The 21,667-nt window shown below is 37.7% G+C and overlaps 1 protein-coding gene across 6 annotated transcripts in view; it reads left to right on the top strand.

The window, feature by feature from the left end:
• The window catches only part of KCNIP4 (potassium voltage-gated channel interacting protein 4), a gene marked incomplete at both ends in the record, with an annotated part of 1,202,216 nt that overhangs the window by 1,060,287 nt on the left and 120,262 nt on the right, over positions 1–21,667 (top strand). For 4 of the 6 annotated variants that reach the window (XM_080697134.1, XM_080697133.1, XM_080697132.1 and 1 more), the window contains one exon: positions 4,773–4,897. In XM_080697134.1, the coding sequence (XP_080553260.1) occupies positions 4,773–4,897 (125 nt within the window). The remainder of the gene's footprint in view (positions 1–4,772; positions 4,898–21,667) is intronic. The other 2 variants (XM_080697130.1, XM_080697129.1) reach the window with 1 other exon arrangement.

The following is a 21,667-nucleotide window of genomic DNA, read 5'->3' on the forward strand; positions in this document are numbered from 1 at the left end:
TGAAAGTTGTCTTCACCTTTTTTTCTTTTTTTTTTTTTTTTTTGGTGGTACTGGGATTCATGGAAACCCTTCTACCTCTGAGCTACACTCCCAGACCTATTTTATACTTTTTTAATTTTAATTTGGAAACAGGGTCTCTTAAGCCAGCATGGCTGGCTTCGAACCTGCGCCATCCTCCTGTCTCCGCCTCCCAAGCGCGGGGATTACAAGCGTGTGCCACCATGCCTGGCAGCTGTCTTCACCTTCTAATGTCACCACCATGAGAGTCATAGGGTGATGATCTCTCCTAGAAATAAATGTTATATGGCAGTGATCTCTTTTTCCAGGCTCTTGCTTCCAAGCAATTTTCACACAAAAATCAAAAAGAGGGTAATTTAGGGTGGAGTAGGGATACAGTTAAAAAGAAGACTGTGATAAGAGGGTGTGTTCCAGAGACAGGGTCTAGAGTGGATCTCCTCCTAGAGTGGAAAATAGCTCTGAGTTGTCTACTTAAGGAGCTTTATATCCCCCCTGGAAACCTCCTTTCTCATGCATATGTTTGTGGGAGAGGTCACTATCTCTTGTTTTGCATAATGGCTAGGTGCCTGTGCAGGCTGTCTTCACCATAAACTTTCCCATAGGTGTCTAAGTGAACCCTAGCAGATGGGATGAAGGGATGATTTACGCATTCAATAAATTTATCCTCCTGAGATCCCTGCAGTTAGGGAACTAACTAGGTGGAGAGTCTTTGTATTTCCATTCAAAAGGGCTCCCCTAGCTTTCCCTCGGGTGCAGCTCAGTCTTGCCCTGACCTGCTCATTTCTATCTAGCTGCCTAACATGAGGATCAAGCTTCCAACACATGCATCCTTGCAGAACAAACCATGTTCATACCACAATAGGAGCTTAGGTCTTTGACGTGTGAATTGGGTGGTGGGCACGATTTGTTCCATAACAAGACCAGGACTCAGAGTACAGCAGATTAAGGGAAAAGCAATAGGCAGACAATGAGCTCAATGGATAGGGTCAGCTCTCCTGAGAAGTTTGACAGACTAGGTGAGGAAAGAGCTCATTCTTTTATTATTGTGATTTTGTTGTTGTTGTTGTTGTTGTTGTTAGCAGAGTTTAGATTATCTTTTTTGGTTTCTTTGTATGATTTTAAATATAATTTATTGGTATATTGTGATGTCACATTATTAGGTAGTTCAGAGTGATAGGAACACACACACACACACACACACACACACACACACACAGCACTTGGTGAGCTTCATTGTGGTTTCTATTGGTATCAAAAGAGAGAATGTGGAAAAGTAGAAAAACCATCAATTACTGTGGCATCAACGACTGGGTATGTATTATCTCCCTGTCTTATATGTGACATCTGGCCATGCACCTCCGTACCTCTAAGGAGGCTCACTCTCCATGTGTGTGGAAAATGGGCAGTTACAACTCATTGTGGGGGTCATTATGAAGATTACGACGTCAATAATGCTGCTTGCCCGTATCCTAGAAGACAACAGGAACTCAGTAAATGTTAGGCAGTGTGTGACACCCCCAAATGTCTCCTCTCAATGTCACAAGGTGGGTCCCCAGTCCTGTGTGGGATCATGCCCTGCTCCCCACAGAGTTCTCCAGGAACCAGAGTTGATTGGATTTTGTGGTGCAGCTTTTTAAATTTATCATATGCTGATAATTGCTGGTGATTTCAGGTATGTTTTTAGAGCCTGTCAGCTTCCTAGAGATAGAAACAGCCCTTTGGCAGGTAAAAATCATTAAGAAGGAAGGTACCAGTCAGCTGAGAAAACAGAGCCCACAGGCAGACAACTCAAGTGCAACTTCTTTTGAATATTGCATGTGATGATCATCCTATCACACACACTTAATTCAATTATACTGACCCTTCAGCCCTGGGCCTTTTGTCTCAGACCTGGCATCTGCGAGTCTGTGACAGCTGGAGGAAGAAACTCAGTTGGTAGTTGGATCAGACTTGCCGTGTGGTACAAAGGCCAAGAGGTTAATGCACTGTTTCGTTTCTGGCGAGAGGAAGGGTCATTGGGTCTAGACAAAGTCATGCTGTGATTGAAAGACTGTTTAGAAAACCTGATTAAAATTTCCTCTACTTCTGCCTATGTTGTGTTTCTCGGGAAAATAAATAGAGAAATGATAATAGTCAAGAAAAAAGTTAAGGTCTAAGAACAGCCCACAAACTTCAATTTGGAAAATATTTCCTTAGAGAAAATGGTTCAAGGAGCTCCAGAGAAATGGAAACTTGCGTAATGACATCATTTATTCATTCATTCATTCACCCAATAATTGTCAAATGACTGCGGGGTGTTAAACTCCTTTGGGTCCAGAGGATGTACAAACATGTAAGACTTTGATCCGGTCTTCAAGGAACCCACTGTGGAGAGGACAAACATAAACAGATCACAGTGTTGTGTTTTGCAAGCTATAAAGAGGGGAGAAAAAGCTCAGACCACACAACCATCAGTTCTACAGACTGGGACTATCCAGAAAGACTTCAGAGAGAAAGCATAGACACATGAATTGGATCATGAGAGATCTACACATTTTAACAGGTAGAAAAGGAAAGAGGAACATTTTAGGTCGAAGAAATTATTCTATGAATAATTCAATAGAATCTTACATAAAACACTTTTCAAGGAAACAGAACCTTTCTATTTGATATTACTTACTTACATTAGGTCTGCTGTGTGGTATTTATTTATGGATTGACAAATGTTATAGAATAACTTAGTTCAAGACATTGGATCCCCAACAACGGTTGGGAGCAACATTTCTCTTCATCCTATCTTACGACCCAATGAGTGCAATCAAACACATTTGTTTGAATGAATGAAAGAGAAAATGAAAGAGGTCCTATTTTGGCTGATTTGATTTCCTCCCTAAATCCCAGCCTGAGGTCAATGTGTTTCTGCCTCGCTGCCTTTTGTGAAACACTCTTTGCTTTTTCCATGACTGTAGGTCAACACCCTAGTGAATTTTCTCATCGGTTTTATTCTTGTCTGCCCAGAGTTTATCTGCAACCTTCCCACCTTTTCATGTCTTTTTTATTATTATTTTTCTCTCAGTATTCAGAAGATTTTTCCATGTCACTAGTAACAAATAAGTTACTATAATATAAAATTATATATGTGAGAATACCAATGTCAATTTCAATATTCTGTTCAGGGAAGGAAGGTGGCATATGATGTATGTCACTGTAACCATTAAGCACCTTATGATGTGAGACCATAACACACCAATAAAAGGATAAAATAAATAAAAAATAAAAAGTACAAAATTAATGTTTGTTATGAACTTCTGTTACTCATTTTGACAAATACAAACATGTTGAATTTTCGTTCCATGGTTACTTTGGGTGTTTTGTAAGGGCCTTGAGAGCAGTGGTTAGAACAGGTTTATTTAGGGTTTCCTCTGACCTCCTTTTCCCTGCCAAGTGAATTTTGTGGCCTCTTAACGCACTCAGCAAAGCAGAGAAGGAGACAGGTGCAGATTTCAGCAAGAGGTGGCACTATCGATGTCAAAAATGGTGCAACTTCAGAAAAATGATGATATTTTTGACACGTGGAAGAAGGGGTCAGAGGTCCTAGTGGCCCTCGAACTAGAGGAACTGAACAGTGACTGTTTTCCTCAGCCTTGCCTCTGTGGGTCTGGAATCTATAGCCAAGAGGAAGGAATATAATAAAGGAAATCCACAGCTACAGATGGGGTTCTCCTTCATAGATGGGACTTTTTTTCTACTGAGTTTCCTGTGTGTAGTGTGGACTGGACTGCAACAGGAAATATTTTTCAGGCAACCATCTCATCCCACAGCCAAGAAGCTGGATTAAAGGGTGCTGTCCTCTGAGGCATAAACATCAAGGTTCTAATATATTCCCAACACCTCCAAATTTGTGCTTGCATACCGCTAGGGAGAATGGACAGATAATCCCAGATGTCACTTAGGGACAAAAAAAAGTTCTATAAACAAATATCTCCAGGATCGATTGTATTAAGTAAAGCTGAATAGAATTCTTTGTTGCAGATCATCTCAAAACCTATATGTTCCAATATTTCATTCCAAAATTACATTGAAGTTTATAGCATTTCCCAGACATATGGGCACAAAATTCATTTTGCATAGAGCATCTTTGCAAAACTGTAAATGTAATTCATAGAGCAAAGGAAAATACATTAGAATTTCTCTGTAAGTACAGACTCCATTGACCATAGAATAGGTCTAATTAGAAGTCTTCTTCGTCTCCTTTCTTCCTGTATGCACTAGTGAATCTGGGTGGATGGCAGTACAACTGGCTGCTGCAGGATATTTTTCCTTGTCAGTATATGATCTGAACATTTTGTATGTAGCCCCAAGTGAACCATTTGATTTCAATGGAATCCTCAGAGAATATCAACAGAGTCCTTTTGAGGAGTTGCACGACACACGAGGTGTTGCTGCTTGTTGTCAAACAATTTCATTTCTATAACTAGTACTTGATAGATAAACACACCTTCTGGGTTCAGTTGTCAGTGATACTTGATACTTTTCAAACTGACCTATAACAATCCTAGAATTGCATTAATAATTAGAATGTACCAGAAATCTTATGCAGAAGTGTCTTAGCTTAATACTGTCAAATCTGAGCAATGTTAAGTTCACTCTTTGCAGCAGGAGGATCTTTGTTTGGGGGTAAAAATCATAGAAGTCTGGCAAACATTTCTTTCTATTTTCCTGCGTTGCTCTTCATAAGCATCAGTGAAAACCATCTTTCTGATTTTCCTCCACAGATAGCGTCGAAGATGAGCTGGAGATGGCCACGGTCAGGCATCGGCCTGAGGCCCTTGAGCTTCTGGAAGCCCAGAGCAAATTCACCAAGAAAGAGCTCCAGATTCTTTACAGAGGATTTAAGAATGTAAGAACTTTCTTTTTGGCTTTGCTTTTACACAGTTCCCAGAGGAGCATTGTGAAGTGAGAGGGTAGGAAGGAAGATATACTATTCTGGGAGAACCCCATCATATGTACATTTCCTACTAATCCTTTTTGGATCTTATCATAATCAATATCCATTTGGGTTTTGATTTATGTTGGCACCCCCATGCTGTACAATGTAGTTTCCCATTAGACACAGAAACTGAAAAGAGGTTTACTCATTTTAATTCATAGTTGAGATATTTTTATCTGCTTCGGCTATAATGACATCATTTCAATAAGCTCCAATTATTTCTTCATCTATTGACCTTAAGATGAGGATTAACTTGTAGATTGGGGCCTATCAAGCAACTCCATTTCTGACATTGGAGAAAAATTGCTATAAATTTCATTGTTTGTAGAAAACTATGCTTCCAATAAGCCTCAATCATAGCTATCCATAGGATGTCACTGAATCTGGTTCTCTGTATCCAAGTGAGAACATACCTCCTTCTTAGGAGGACAGTCTTCAAAAACAGAGAACACCCATACCAGAGAGTGGGGGTGAGAGGCAAGGAGTGACCCTCAACAATCTATCAAGTACATATTTTTTCTGGATATTTGAAATGTACTCAGTATTAAGCTAGATGGTACACAACATGCAAAATCCAGAGAAGGCATACTCTGTCTTCAGAGAGCTAATGGTCTAAATAGGAAGCAAAGACTTACTGTAACAAATCTCTTTGAAAATAGTTCATCCTTAAAAGTATCCAATATTTGTGTGCCATCTTAATTGATATTTTTTTTTATTTTACCTAGATAAGCCAAAGTAAATAGAAATCCAAATGTATTTCCTACAAATCCAAAGGCAGTTACTTCAATACTTTCCCAAACCCATGCCCTAAAAGCCCCCAATCCCATGGCTTTTAGAAGTCTATTGTATCCAAAGATTTCTGCCAGTCTTACCACCTCAAGGGCTGCCTTTTTGTCCAGCCTTCTGCAGACCAGATGAGAAGCTGTACCTCTCCATAGATACCCACAACAAAAAACTTACTCAGAATCCATAACTCTAGTTGACTTTTCAGGATGTTGTATAGGGTTTAAATCATGTTTTTTGTATTCAGCCTCCCACTCCTCTCCCTGACTGTCTAGGGTATATCTAACACTTCTACTCTTCAGCACTCCCCTTGTCTTAGGATTTTCTAAATTTTGTTCCCTCCTTATGCTGAGTATATTCCTTACTCTTCCAAGCCTTGGTCATCTACTATTTCCTAGGCCTTTATGATGGTAAACTGAGGCAGGAGAGGCTCTGAAAGGGATGGATGCTCACCACACAGGACTCTAATTAAGTGTAATCTTTATATTTAATGTACTAATTGCAATTTGCACCAATTGCAAAAGAAAACCTCTGTCAGCAGCAGCAATGGGGAAAAACAGAGGAAAAACAAACCAAGCCTTGGCAAAAGGCAGTGCTATGTGAAGGTTAACCAGAGAACTCAACTTTAAATGTGTTTACTTTATAGGCTGAGAAACATCTAAACTTCTTTGCTCTAGTTCAGGGTCCTGTGATAAGCAAGCATTTTTTTTAACACTGGGATCATGCATTAGATCTAAATTGGTTGGGGAGTAAGGGGTACTTAATCTAACTTTCCAGCATTCCTGTATTCTTTGATGGCTGTTCTGTTATTATTCCACTGCCATCACTGTAGGGTCTCTCCATCTGAGGTCTGACTGTCTTTCACCCCAATATATTGTAAATTGGGATCGTGATTGCTGCCGTCATTAACCTTCAGAGCCAGCATCTCCGCAGCGTGTCCTACACAAGTGGCACTTCACAGTAAATTGCCAGGCACCCACATCTGCGTTCATTGCTCTCTTTCCTTTTTATCTTTGCCTACACATTCCCTCTTCCTTTGCTCTCCTCTCCTTTTTCTTTCTTCTTTTCCTTCTGACTCCGTCTCTTTCATCATTCCTCCTTTCTTTCCTTCCTTTTTATAACCTCTGTCTCTTTCCCTTGTTCAATTCTTATCTCCTGCCTTTCCGTTTTACCCATCTGTCCTCTTTCCTATTTTTCCCTTTCTCCATTGCTTTCTCTTTCTCGCCTCTGCCTCAACCCCCTCTATTAGACAAATTTCTATCGCACCTGAATGTACTCAAAGAACATTTTATGTACTTCTTTAAAAGATTTCTGAGTTAATTTTAGAAAATATTAACCCATGTTTCTGACAAATCAAATAAGAGTGGCCTTTTAAATTTTATGTCACCCTCATCAAATGTACAACTCTAATAAGTGTGTCTTAAAGCCCAACAAGGGGTACTCCAAAGCAGGTCAGCGGCTCTCACGTTTTACAGGAAAGCAGCAATCTGAACCAGCCTCTATCAGCAGAGCAACTGCCCTTGTCTTCCTCAATACCAATTATCTCAAAGCCCTTAAGATCAAAAATCATTTCCCTGGAAACATTTGGGATGTTCGTTTTTAATGAGACCTTTTAAAACTCTCCATATTTTGATTAAAACGGTAAAGCATTCATCAACTGCTTAAAATAGTCACACTTGGACGAAAGTGACTTAACCTGCCAGGCACTTGTACCAGTTCATCTTACCAGTCTCCCCGTGTTTGTTCCCATTCTTTCCTGCTTTTCCTTTTTTTTAATTTATTTTTTTTTTATTTTTCTGTGGAACACTTTGAAAATGGCATATATTTAGACTATGCTTAGTCCCCTTCCCCCCCCTATTTCCACCCCCCAACAATGAGTATCCAGGTTAACCATGCCATATTTATATTTTCACACAAATCCAGATGTTGATAAAATAAACAGGGATAAGAGTCAGGGAAGAGTCACAGCAAATTTCTTATCTTCTCAGCCTGTCTTTCTCACTGGGTCATCCACACATTTTCATTTCTCTTATATACTAACCTGAGTCTCCAGAAGTGGGTAGCTATAGAGATGGGGAATAGAATGCAGTGTTTCTCCATGAAAACTATGCTCAAAATAACTATGCTGGGTCTTAGTCTGAAAGATTATAAATGAGTAGGTCTGGGATTGAGGCATGGAATTTGCCTTATATAAGTTTCCAGGTGAAGGTGATGTTGCTGAGCCAGGGACCACAGTTTGAGAAAAACTTATGTAGTGTAGATACCTAAAGCTTTGGTGTCACTCACACTTGGGTCCATATTTTACATCCTTGGGAAGCTTCCTCTGATCCAGTGCCCAGTTTGTCTGTATTTAAGTTGAAAGAATGATAACTATATTGACATTTTTAGAAATGAACATGAAACCCGGGCGTGGTGGCACATGCTTCCAATCCCAGCATTTGGGAGGCTGCAGATAGCCTTAGCTACTTAGTAAGGCCCTTTGCAGCTCAGTGAGATCCTGTTTCAAATTAAAGAATAAAAGATAGGGCTGGGGGTGTAACTCAGAGGTAGAATGCCCCTGGTTCCATCTTCAGTACCACAAAAAAAGAAATGAATATGAGCTTTTTTTTTTTTTTAGAAACTAAGATTTTTAGAAATAAACATGAAGCTCAACAAAAAGGATGTATTATAATGCGGCCCCAAATGTAATTCATTTGTGTGTTCCATCAATGTGAAGCAATCATGATTGGCCTACATACCTCCCAGGCAGCATCCTGGGTATTGAACTACATAATTATGTACTAAAAGCAATGTAGAAAAATACAAAGTATTATCTACAGATCAGCAGTCTCACATTTAACTGCATGTTGCAATCATCTGGGGAGCTTTAAAAATTACAAATAGTCGGGTACCATGCTTGGCAATTCTGATGTAATTGCTCTGGGAAAAAGTGTGAGCATCAGGATTTTAAAAATTCTGAGTAATTATAATGTGCATCCAACATTGAGAACCACTGACTTAATGTAAGAATCTATAAGGTTCTTCTATCATGAAAAAAATTATATCTAACTTCATGAGCCCTAAATTAGCGTCAAATACCAATGACTATACTTTGCTACATTGAAGCCTCATAGGTCCTTGGTTTGAGAAATGATTGGAGGGGCATCTGAAGATTTTCAGTCTGGGGTGATGCTCAGACATCCTTCTTTTAAAAAAAATTATGTACTTTCAAATTTAAAAAAATCACATTATAATAGAGAGTCTCATGTTTGAAAACCACCAACCTAAAGGATCATTCAAATATCTCTATCTATAATTCATAATCTTGATATGCTACTCTTTCAAAATCAAGCATGACTTCAATCAACTTTAGGTGGTCGTGAATGGTCTGCTGGGGCATTAAGTTTTAATATAATGATATCTCCTTGGCATTTCCTTTCATTAGTTAATAATTTACAGCCCATTCTTCCTGTTTTTAAAAGCATAGGATGAGAGATAGTTGCAAGTGGTTAGACCTCTTTGCTTTAGACATCTAGTTCTTCCTTCTCTTGGATCTTTCTCTGCTTCCTTCTCTTTAGCTACTGTGAATTATAATGGGTCAAAGCATCCATTAGAGCCAAATATATCTTTAAGACATTACTTTTATACTTTTTAATATCCTTTTTGCCTAAAAGGTTGTGTTAATATCTTCTATACCTAAAAATAAAAGATATTTGTATTCTATTTCTATTGGTGCATAACAAATTACCTTGTGTATAGTGGCTTAAAATGTAGGTATAATATTAAAGGAATCCAGGGATGATTTAGCTGGGTTCTTTGATATGACTCTTGCTGAGTTATAAGCAAATATTGATTGATCTACATTTGTTTCTGGATTCCAGGTTCGGATCCAGGCTTACATAGTTATTGACAGAACTCAATCGCTGTGATTATAAGCTTGAGATCCCCACTTTCTGGCTGGATATTGTCTGGAGTCACTCAGGTTCCATCAGCAGCCATGGACTCCCCTCTCCAGCTTCCAACTTGAGAGCTAGCAATGGAAACTTTGTAGTTTGTGAAGGTCTATGATGACACCGCATGATCATATCATCTTATCACCTTTGCATATCTCAGCACTCTCAAGGAGCAGGTGTTAAAAGTGCAACACTTTGGGGTAACCATAGGATGTAGCATCTCAGGAAGATTCATAAGTAGTCAGTAAAGCTGAGGTCTGGGGTAACATTACAAACACAGTGAATTCCAAACTCAGATTTTCTCCCGTAATCCACACAGTTCCTTAGGGATTTCACCAAATACAAACTTTTTCTTATTTCTTCAACAATTTTGAGGTTGTGGCTAAAGGAAGCATAAGGAGTTGAGAAGTCTTTGAGGAGGCTTTTCCACACTCCTCAAAGCATTTGTGAACTCCTATACTAAGACACTTAAAAATAGTTGAAGGAAACTGTGGAAGAAATTATAAGGAGCTAGATGTTTGACAAAGTACATTTGCATAAAAAGTGCCTAGTCCCACTTCTGGTGGGGAGGGAAGGAGAGAGGGGTAATTTAGCACACACATGGCAAAGAGTGGGGTATGGTGGTTGGGATAGAGAAACGCACTGCTAATTGTATAAGGCAATTGCTCTTTTGTCATGAATCCTCAGAGTTATTCTTGAGGAAAATTTGTAGACTGATGGGGTAGCCTTCCTTAAGTCAGTTCACCCCTGGCAGTGTCTGTTCGGCTGTCAGCACATCAGGGATTAGTATCTTCCCTTCCAATCATGAAGGGAGTAGGTAATAATTGCTTTTGTTCATCTCTTGAATGACTCCAATAAAAAGTCTTCCGTAAGTACAAAGCATTACTCATGCACTTTTGCAGCAAGGTAGAACAGAATTGAAGTGTTGTTTCCTAGACCCTAGCAGAGTTTTCTGTCACACTTCCAAGAAGTTGGGCTTTCTGAACAGAAGGTTATCTATAGGTCTGAACAATTTGGATGCCTTTTTTCTGACTTCTAAGGACTGGTATGAAACAAGCATGCGTGTTCAAACCTTACAACTGTCATTGCCCATCTGGAGCAAGTGGCTTAGCTTCTCAGGCCAGCAAATTCTCCTTTGAAGCGTCAGCATATCAACACCCATTTGGACAAGGAGATAAATTCTCCACCTTCTCCACTTCTAGAATTAGACTTTATCTTAGCATTTCTTTTCATTATTTATTCTCTAAGTTCTAAGTATGAGTCTACCACTGTACTAAGCATTTGGAATATTTTAGTTAGAAAAAACATGAATAACTTCTTTTGGAGCTTATATTCCAGTTGGAGGAGGCTAGAAAAGTAAGAGGCAATAAGCACAGAAAATGTTTAAGTAAGGAAATATCTAGTGCTGATCAGAAAAATAATGAAATTTTTTATACGGAGCCAGACTAGAAAGCTTCCATAGAGATAGGGTGGTCAGAGATGAACAGTATCTAGAAAGTCAAAAAGGACATACTCCATGAAGGTAGAGAAAGGACCTTCTAGGTATAGAGAACAGATATTAAAAAAAAGGCAAGAGTGTGGCAAGAAGGGCTGGATCTGAACACTTTTTATTTTGCATTCAGGTTATAAAAAACTATAAGTTCTTAAGAAGTAAGATAAAACATACAGCACTGGTTTTTAAAAGATGACTCTGGAAAGCTACTCTTAAGTGAAATAGAGTGCAGTATACTGTTTAGCCAGCCTTCTACTACTATATCAAAACACCTGAGATAATCAAATTATAAAGAGAATAAGTTTATATTATTTTATTTTTGGCTTATAAGCAATAGGAACTTCTTTCTCACAGATCATAAGACTGGAGGACAGATTAAGATGCCAGCATAGTCAGGTTCTGCTAAGCGCCCTTTTCCAACTAGCAGACTACCTGTTTGCAGTGTTCTTATGTGGTAAAGGGAACAAAGGTCTCTCTGAAATCTCTTGTTGTTATTGTTGTTGTTGTTGTTGCTTTTGCTGTTTGTATGTGATACTTGTGATTAAACCAAGCACATTCTATCTCTGAGCTACACCCAAAGCCCCCCCCCTACTTTTTTTTGAAACAAGGATTCATTAAGTTGTAGACAGTCTTGAAAACTTACTGAGGCTGACTGCAAACCTGTAATCCTCCAGTCTCAGCCTCTCCGGTACTGGGATTATAGACACATTGCTTCTTACTTTTTCCTCTTTCTTTCTTCCTTTCTTCCTTCCTTTCTTTCCTTCCTTCTTTTGCATAATTGGTGCAATATAATTCTACATCATGGTGAGGTTCAGAGTAATACATACATGCACATAGCATTTGTTATGTGTTTCCCTCTGGTTCCTGCCTTGCTCTCCATCTTCCCCAAATATAATCTTTAAACTGATACAGATATCTTTATATGTGAATGAAAGATTATTTGAAAATTTTACATCAGTTTTCCATCAGTTTCCACAGTTTTTGAATTCCTATTTGTGCCAATTGCTTTTAGGCCCTGATGGCTCAACACATCATGGCAGGGAATATGCAGCAAAGCAAACTTGTCACCTAGTAGCCAAGAGAAGAAAGAAAAGAAAGAGAGCATAAGAGATCAGTGTCTCCTTAACTCCTTCAAGGACACAGTCCCAGTATTTAAAAGGCCTCTCACTAAGCCTCAATTCTTAAAAAGTGTCCACACCCACACCCCATAGCATCAAGGTTCTAAGACTAGCACAGGGGCCTTTGGGGGGGCATTCCAATTAAAACTGTTGCAGAGGCCAAAGTGAAGGATAGAGACACTCCAGAAATCTTCATGAAGAGACCAAGGAGCAAATATGACTTGGATAAGGTGGTAGAAGTAGCAAAGGATGGACATAGCAGCTAGGGTATATGGTAGAACTTCATCTGAATGCAATATCTGATGGTAGGACTGCAAAGTTGAGTTAAACTGATGCATCAAAGTTTCCTCTCAAGTGTTGAGTCGAAATACTTATACATGGAGCAGCTTTCTTCTACATCTTGTAGAGGGATTTTGGAGCCCCTGTTCAGGACTCGTCATCATGATACTTATTTGTGATTTCTTTTTACTTGTTTCCTTCCCTACTTTATTAAAATCCCAGAGTTCAAGACTACAATTTCTCTACTACAGTATCCTAGCCCATTAGACTGTATCTTGTATAGAATAAGTAATCAGTAATATTTGTGAAATATAATGAATAAAAATAGGCAGTCAACCCAGATAAAATGTTTATTTTTTCTTGACTTCCTCTCTTTTTAGTTTCTCTACTCCAAGCAATCACCTCGTAACTTTAAAGAGATATTAATTTTCTCCTTGAAAAATAACTTAATCATAGGGAGAGTGAAAGAGCATGATTCCTTTACTAAAAGAACTGTTACTTGGTGTTTTAACATCTTTTATTGGCTTTTAACAAGCATATGTGGTCTTTAATTCATGATTATTCAACTTGAGAATTTTTCAGCCTTATGATGGTTTGAATTGATCCACATTCAATAAAAACTACACTTTAAATTTTGATCTTTTCATGAGCAAGAGGTATTTGGTACAATCCTGTCTTGTGATGCAGGCCAGCAGCCACAGCAGGGAGGCACATGATCATGAGAAGAAGTGACCAATACTCTACTTTGTACCACATTTCTAAGATGTGATGTTCAGAAAGGTCATTGCATTAAGTGCATTCTCAGTTTATGAGGCATTTATCAGGATGTTATCTCATTATAATTCAAGGAGCATCTGTACTACTCCAAACTATGTTAAGAGCAATCTCATGTGGTATGAAGGAACTTCTTTTAGTTCTATTTCAAGAGTGTTCAGTATTTTTATCTGTGGATTATACGTGTTCTAAACTTCTCATCAAATATTTTTCTACCAAATGGGTACAGTATCTTGTTAACTTAAGAATCTCCTTTTCCTTTGCAATATATTTCAAAGACTGAAAGACAGACTGGCTGATGGCACTCAGCACATCTGTGTATTCCTTAGTCATAGAGTAACTGCTGCAACACACAGCCTCAGAATTTCAGTGGCTGAAGATAATAAAGTTTTTTTTATATTTCATTGTATAATCCATGTTGGTCATTAGGGGACTGTGTAAGGTTGTACTCAACCAGTTTGTTGAGGACAGTCCTTTCCTCTAGTGGCTGATAAAAGAAAGAGAGCAAGGAAGACTATTCGGCCTTTGATGGGCCTCTCTTGTAATGGCAGACATCCCATCTGTTCACATTCCAGTGCTCAGAACTCAGTCATGGCCCCACTAAATTTTAAGAAAGACTAAGTATAACATATTCTTCCTATGTGCTTAGAAAAAAAGTTCCTTTTCCTCCAGATGAAAAAAAAAGGTGCCTAGCATGGTGGATCACTCCTGTAATTTCAATACTTGGGAGACTCAGACAGGAGGATCAAAAGTCTGAGAACAGCTTCAGCAATGTAGCAAGATTCTCAGCACATGAGACTCTGTTTAGAACAAAACCTAAAAATTGACTAAGGGCATAGTTCAGTGATATAATTCCCCTGAGTTAAATCCTCAGTACCACAAAAATAAATTAAAATAAAATAGAGAGAGAATGGCACGGGGAAAAGATATATCAGGGTGCCTAAGTTTATCCCCAGCATTGGAGATTTGATAAGAGAATTCATGGGCATATATATATATGCATATATATATATATATATATATATATGGCAGACATATTATATAATATATATATATATATTAATGGCAGATATTCCATTACAAATATATATATAATATATATATATAGTCTTAATTATGGTTATATATAGTCTTAATTATGGTTATGATTTATTATAATAACAGGTTGCAAAGGAAAAAGGGAAAAAGGCACACAGGGCAAAGTTTGGAGGAAACATGATTCTGGCTTCTGAGAGTTCGTTTTAATGAATTGACAAAAGATGAGCTTAATTCCCCCATGAATGAGTCACTGTGACAACACTAGAAAATGTGGTCTATTAAGGAAACTATTTAGATACCCCATGTCTAGCATGTGCCACAATTATAGATCCCAAGAAGCAAAGCAGATGGTCAACATAAACTATTCTGTTTGCACAGACATTGTAGGCATGGTGAGCTGTTCTTATCAGAGAATGATATACACCCTTCTAGAAAACCAAGTTCTCAAATATGAACTAAGGACCAGCCTTGCAAGAAGGTCTTCTAAGGACAGCAGTGCCAGACTTTCTCTATTGATGGTTTTCTGCACACAAGTATAAATATTTTTGGAGTAAAGTTTTTAATGTAATTAAATTTCAGTTTGGGCTTACCTTGAGCAAGATATATCACCTCTCTGGGCTTTACTTAATCTCATCTGCCAAACTGAAGAAATAGCATCTCACAGATGCTTTGCTAAGTTAATGAATACAAAGCACAGAGGACCCTGTATCATGCTAACTCTCAACATGTGACTGCTCTTATTATTATTACTGTTATCACTATCTTCATTATTACAACTGCTATGTTGCTACTCATAACTGTTAACTCTCAGGAAGCTCCTGTTTCAAATGTCTTTGCCACACTCCCAAACTTTGATTGACATCTCATTTGGCAACGCCTCTCCCCAAAATTAAAAAAATAGCAGGCTAGTTAGGTCTTTAACCTATTAAGATTTTCCAAAGGAAAAATTAGTAAATAATATGCTTTATTGAAGTATTTTTATTGTATCTCTTAAACCTCTGGAGAAACCAAAATAATCTCATCCATAATAGTTCTTTCACTGGGATATTTTGAAAAATCAATAAATAATATAAGTTGTGATACCTTTAAAGTTCTAACACCACCTAGAGATGTTGGTAATTTTTAAAAACTTTTTATATAAAGGAAACTTTTATATAAAAAATAACTAGAAGCACTTCTACAGAAGAACATTATGTATTTATTCATCCACAGCAATCCTATAAGGAAGATTACATTTTATTTCCCTATCAAGTCACAGTTGTTTTGTTCCAGACCAATGGGGAAGTTTAACTCCATCAGGCCATTTTTCAGGAACATAAGTTCCACCTAATACATTGTCCTGCCATTCTATGATTAGAATATGGTGTCTGGGTTCTTGAAACCATATTTTCACCTGGGGAAAAGTGGAAGTCATAGACCAGGAACATGTGATTCCTCTTAATTTAGAGTTAGATTTTTCTTTGTGTGTGTGTTTAGTCCTAAAGATTACCTCTGAGCTATACCTTTAGCCCTATTTTATTTTTATTTTGAAACAGTATCCCCTAGCTAGGTTGAGAATCTCACTAGTTGTTGAGGCTGTCCTCCAACCTGTAATCCTTTTTGTCATAGCCTCCCAAGTACTGAGTTTACAAGCATGTGCCACCACGCCTCACTGATAGATTTATCTTAATTTTGAGATAGCACAAAAAGTGTATGCATCACTTTTTTTCTAATTAATGGCTCAAATTTAGTCTCATGCACCACCCATCTCTAGGGGCAGCTGGAAACTGTATCTAGTTGAACAGCAGTGTAGGTATTCCTTTTGTTTTGGAAACTCCCGTGGCACAGGAGAAACTGAATTCTGGGAAATAACTAGCATTCTATATTTAACAAGACCTCCTTCTACAGAATTTTTCTGGTACATATTTCTGCAAGTTTCCTAAGTTTCAGCCAATTCTCCTAAGACCACTTTTTTAAAGTCCAAGAGCGGCACATCAAATGATGATTCAAACTCAACTATCACATGAAGGATTAATCTTAAAAAGATAATAAACCTCATTTTATAAATATTTGAGGTTCCCTACTTCCCTGCTCATTGTACTTTGGAAGCGAATACATAACAACTTCAAAACAACTTTGTCCAAGGAGGATTGTTAACATGATTTGTTGTACCTGGAACCCAATCTTCATAGCATAGACTCCAAGTTCAGGGCAGTGGCTAGACTGCTGTGTGTATCAACATTAACAAAATTTCTTCTCACTCTTTCTGGAAGAACTAATTGCTTCACAAAAATGTATTGCTGGGAGCCTGATAAATAATTTTTCAAAATCAGAACATGTTACTTAAACAGCCTGCTGTGCAACTTTGGATATTTCATGGCTGAAACTAAAAACAAATCTGGGGTGCCATTTATCACTGCAAGTTGCTGGCAGTGAACCCACTCCATAAAATCAGATCATTTTCCATTTTTAACAATCCTCCTTATGTGTTCATTAATATAAGTCTAACTGGCAATTATTCCAGTGATCCTGGCAGACTTTCAAATCTTCATTAAAATAAATTGCCAAAACTTTGGAAGCCTTTTCAATGCTACATTTAGTGTCAGTGTGTTGGACTGTAAGTCCTACAAGATCTATAGTGATTGAGTTAATTGAATTGACAAAGGAAAATAATGTGTCAAATAAAAATGAGAAATAGTTCTTTTCTTACCTATGCACACTTTGATGAATTATGCTTAGTATATGATATTCCAACTCCCATAGAATTTTAGAAGATTGAGTCAAAATTTCTCATCTCAGTCTTCCCCTGGTTGTTAATCTTTTCCACAAACATGTATTGAACACCAGCTGCTTATTGAATATTTAATATATGCCAAAGATTTTGCTAGTATTAGATACCTATTCATGAAAAAATTATCTTGAACTCATAGATACTGGACTCCAGTGGGGGAAGTGAAATATTAGTCAGTAAAGAAATACTTTAGAGCATATTATGTCAAATCTAGTAAACAAAAGAGACAGAACTTTGTGAAAGAAACTCAGGACCCCTAGGGAAATATTATGATGTTTCATATATCATGTTGGCTTGGCCATGGTGCCCATTTGTTTGATTAAATGCTATCTAGATACTATTGTGACAGTATTTTTGGATGTGATTAGCATTTATAAAGTTAAGTGAAGCATAATGCCCTTGAGAATGTGAATAACTGACCTAAACAGTTGAAGGCCTGAAGAGCAAAATCTGGGGATTCCTGGATTAGAAGAAATTCTGCCTCAAGACTATAACATAAATCTTACCTGAATTTCCAACCTGCCTATTCTACAGATTTTAGCCTACTAGTCCCCCCAATTTCATGAGCCAATTCATTAAATCTCATAGTGAGGTGCTGGGCGTGGTAGAACACGTTTTTAATCCCCGTGCTTGGGAGGCAGAGACAGGAGGATCACGCAGGTTCAAAGCCAGCCTTGCTGGCTTAAGAGACCCTGTTTCAAAAAATAAATAAATAAAAATTTAAAAAAATAATATATATATATATATATATATATATATATATATATATATATGATCTGGGAGTGTAGCCCAGAGGTAGAAGGGCTTCCAGGAATGCCAGTACTACCAAAAATAAATAAATAATAAATCTCACAGAGATAGACAAATATACATATAGATATAGATGACTTTAGATATAAGTAAATAGATATTTTATTGGCTACTCCATTAATAACCCTAGATAACACAGAAGGCCTTTCTGACTTGAGGGATTTTGTGCCAGAACTGAAGCAAGAACCGAAAAATGTATTCCCAGTAGAAGACATAGCAAGTGCAAAAGCCCTAAGGCAGCAAAGAGTTTATTCTACTCAAGAAACCAGGGGAAGCTAGTGTCACAGAATCTCTGTGATTGAGGGGGGAAATGGGCTAAGACCAGCTAGGGGCAAGAGCAAGTCAGCGGAGCCTTGCAGACTTGGTTTTAGGTATGGTTGCCATGATCTAATTGTGTCCAAAACTCACTTGACAGACATTGGATTTGGTCAAAGATGAAGAGTTCTGAGATGGACTCAGAAGCACAGTCCAGATGGGATGGAGCCCAGATGTGGCCATAGTTCTGCCTCTTTGTGCTATTCCATTTTGTCCCTCAACATGTAGAAAACTTTCAACAATATAATATGTGAATAAAAGAAACATGCCTTTGGAACCTTGAAGGACCATGCTGCTCTATTCCATAGAGTAGTTGGTATTATTTCAGAGGACAAACTCATGGTCTTCTTTAAGATGGTTCTTTGAGGTTTCAGAGTGAATTTAAAGGCATGTTTCTTTTATTATTCACATATTATATTGTTGAAAGTTTTCTACATGTTGAGGAACAAAAAGGAATACCACATAGAGGCAGAACTATGGCCACATCCGGGCTCTGTCACATCTGGATTCCTGTTCCACAAGATGTGAATAATTTCAGTTAACATAGCTTTGAAATAACATAGGATGCTATGTGTGAGAATGTTTTATGATACTTTACATACCATGCTGCTCTATTTCGTAGAGTAGCTGGTGTTATTTCAGAAGATGAACTCATGGTCCTTTTAAGATGCTCTTGTGTCTGTTGCTCAGAGAGCCTTGGTTAGCAAAGAGAAATGTTTAGAGTGAGCTAAAATACCACCAAATTATTCATGCTAAAGAACTATTTTTGTGTTACCAATTATGATATTATTTTTATTTTTATTGGTGCATTGTAGTTATATATCTTATTGGGGTATAAGATGGTAGAGGCATACATGCACATAACACTCATTTAGCCCTTCCCCACTTCCCACCCTATTCCCTCCCCCTCCCTCCTTAAGCATCTAAACAGGTCAACAAGGAAATAGGCGAAACCATCATTTTTCTCCAGTATGATTTTAAAACTAATGCAGTTAGGCCTATGCACATCCTAACTTCTATTTTATTTTAAATATTCTGCCTATTACTCTTCCAAAATTCTTAAGGAATATTGCATAAGTCACACATATAATACAACCAATAAAATATACATTCCACAACACTGAAGAAAGAAGAAAATTAAATTATCCAAAGTTTGAGCCAAGAGAATTACTGATATTTGGCTTCACAATCAGTTTTAACTTTTTTTTTCTTACAATACTGGTGATGTTTCCAAGGGCTTTCTACCTCTGAGCTATACCCCAGCCCTATATTTTATTCCTTGTTTTGAAACAAAGTCTCACTGAGTTGCAAAGTGCATCAGTAAATAGCTAAGGCTGTCCAAGAATCGTGATCCTCCTATCTCAGCTTCCCAAATGCTGGGATTACAAGTGTGTGCCACCATGCCCAACCAGCTTTAACTTCTTTGAAGTCAAATATTAAGCTTTTCTTTGTACTTAGTTTGCATAAAGGGACCAATAATACTTTCTCCTACTTATAATTATTTTTAGTTCTCTCCAGTAGGATTCCTGGATCTATTACTTCAATTCTAGCCAGTTATCTAGCTGTTTAGTCTAACTTTCTAAATCATTATACTCTTGTTTTGTCCCATAGAGAAAGCATAAACAGTATTTGTTGAAATATCTAGGGAAAGAAAACAAATAAATAATTCAAGCAGCAATTTAGTACCTATTCCAAGAAAATAAATAGTTTTATTTTTACAGCTAAAATCCACGTTAGGGCTTCTTACAATAAACAAGCTCTAATACACAGATATTGGTAAAAATAAATAATTAAATAAATAAATAAATAAATAAATAAATATCATTTGCAATAAGTAAATTCCAAGAAAAGATCTAATGAGTCTCTTGTGGTTTCTTGTAGCAGCTGTGCTCTATAATTATCTTAGGTCTCCAAATCCCCTTATATTGTCCACAGTGATTGGGAGTGGGATGAGGGTGGGAAACAATATTCTTCATGGAGCTAATAGCAGATGCAACAATTAAGCCACCATGCGCAGCTGAGCAATTTGCTGCTTGTCAGCTGCAGCTTTGAGGCACCATGTAATCTGTGCAATGAAGCAGAGGCTCATATGGCGGGCTCTGCTTCACCCGCTCTCCTTATCAAACCTCGTGTTCATCCCCTCATGGAAGGCAAGCCTCTAACTGAGTACACTTTGTATTATCATTAATAAGCACTACTGATTTATTGGACAGATTACATTTATTGAAAATAGAATGGGAGCCTGCAGTTAATTACCAGGGTTTTTTTCTAATTAATTAGTGTTGTATATAACTAGAATATTTCTTTTGCTGAGCAGAGCACTCTCTGCTGGAGTTGGAAGAACATGGTGCTCGGGATGTGAGTACACCCTCAGAACATGAGCACTTCCTTTTTATGTACCTGTTAGTATTGGAGACTTAGGGTGGATTGTGATTCAGGACAAAGAGAAGCGAAGTTGCCAGACACTTAATCCTGGATTGCAACCCTACCTGTGGCATTTACTAGACATTTTACCCTGCGAAGCCTCCCTCACAGTTCTGGTGGAAAACAGAGATATTTCTATGTGGTAGATACTGATCTTGCACTCCTGAGCCCACCTACTGAATAGCTTCAACGCAAACAAAAATGCCCACTGCTGACCCCTTCAAACTTTGTGGTGAAGATAAATTATATGATTGAAGTTTTCTTAAGACATCCTGCATTTCTTAAGGTCACAGTCTACCCTTCCTGAAATTTAGAAAGGCAAATGGTGAAGTTTTTTTTGTTTTATTGTTGCTTTTGGTTTTTGGCACTGGGGAACCAAGGGGCACTTTTACCTCCAAAGAAATCCTTAACCCATTTTAATTTTGAAACAGAGAGTCATTAGGTTACTGAAGGCCTTAACTGGCCTTAACTGGATTGGTGAAGCTGGTCAAATTCTCCTATCTTAGACTCTCAAGTAACTGGGTGTGTGCCACTGGACTGAAGTCTTTAAAAAAAAAAAAACACAACCCTATATGATAATTATGGATGCTAAAGTCAAGTAACTGAAGTCTCTGTTTATTTGTATTTAGATCCTGTCTTTTGCTTTGTCAATTCATGATTTTTTTTAATGCACCAAGCTGCCCCTAAAATTCTAAGTTATCCTTTCCATACTGAATACCAAATAATGAAATCATCAACTGGCAAGCCACACATACTTACAGAGTTCAGATGTGATTCTTGCCCACCAAATGCTAAAGGGACAATAACTTGGTTTACCAATTGGCTACACTTTTTCAACATTATTGCTATGGAGTCTGGTTCTGCATGGGTATCATATTTTGGTGCAATGATCATAACTTCAAGAACCTTAGATACTTCCAAAGGCCATCTAGTTAATCAGGAGAT

The sequence above is a fragment of the Muscardinus avellanarius genome, assembly GCF_963383645.1.
Source record: "Muscardinus avellanarius genome assembly, chromosome: 6".
Taxonomy (NCBI): domain Eukaryota; kingdom Metazoa; phylum Chordata; class Mammalia; order Rodentia; family Gliridae; genus Muscardinus; species Muscardinus avellanarius.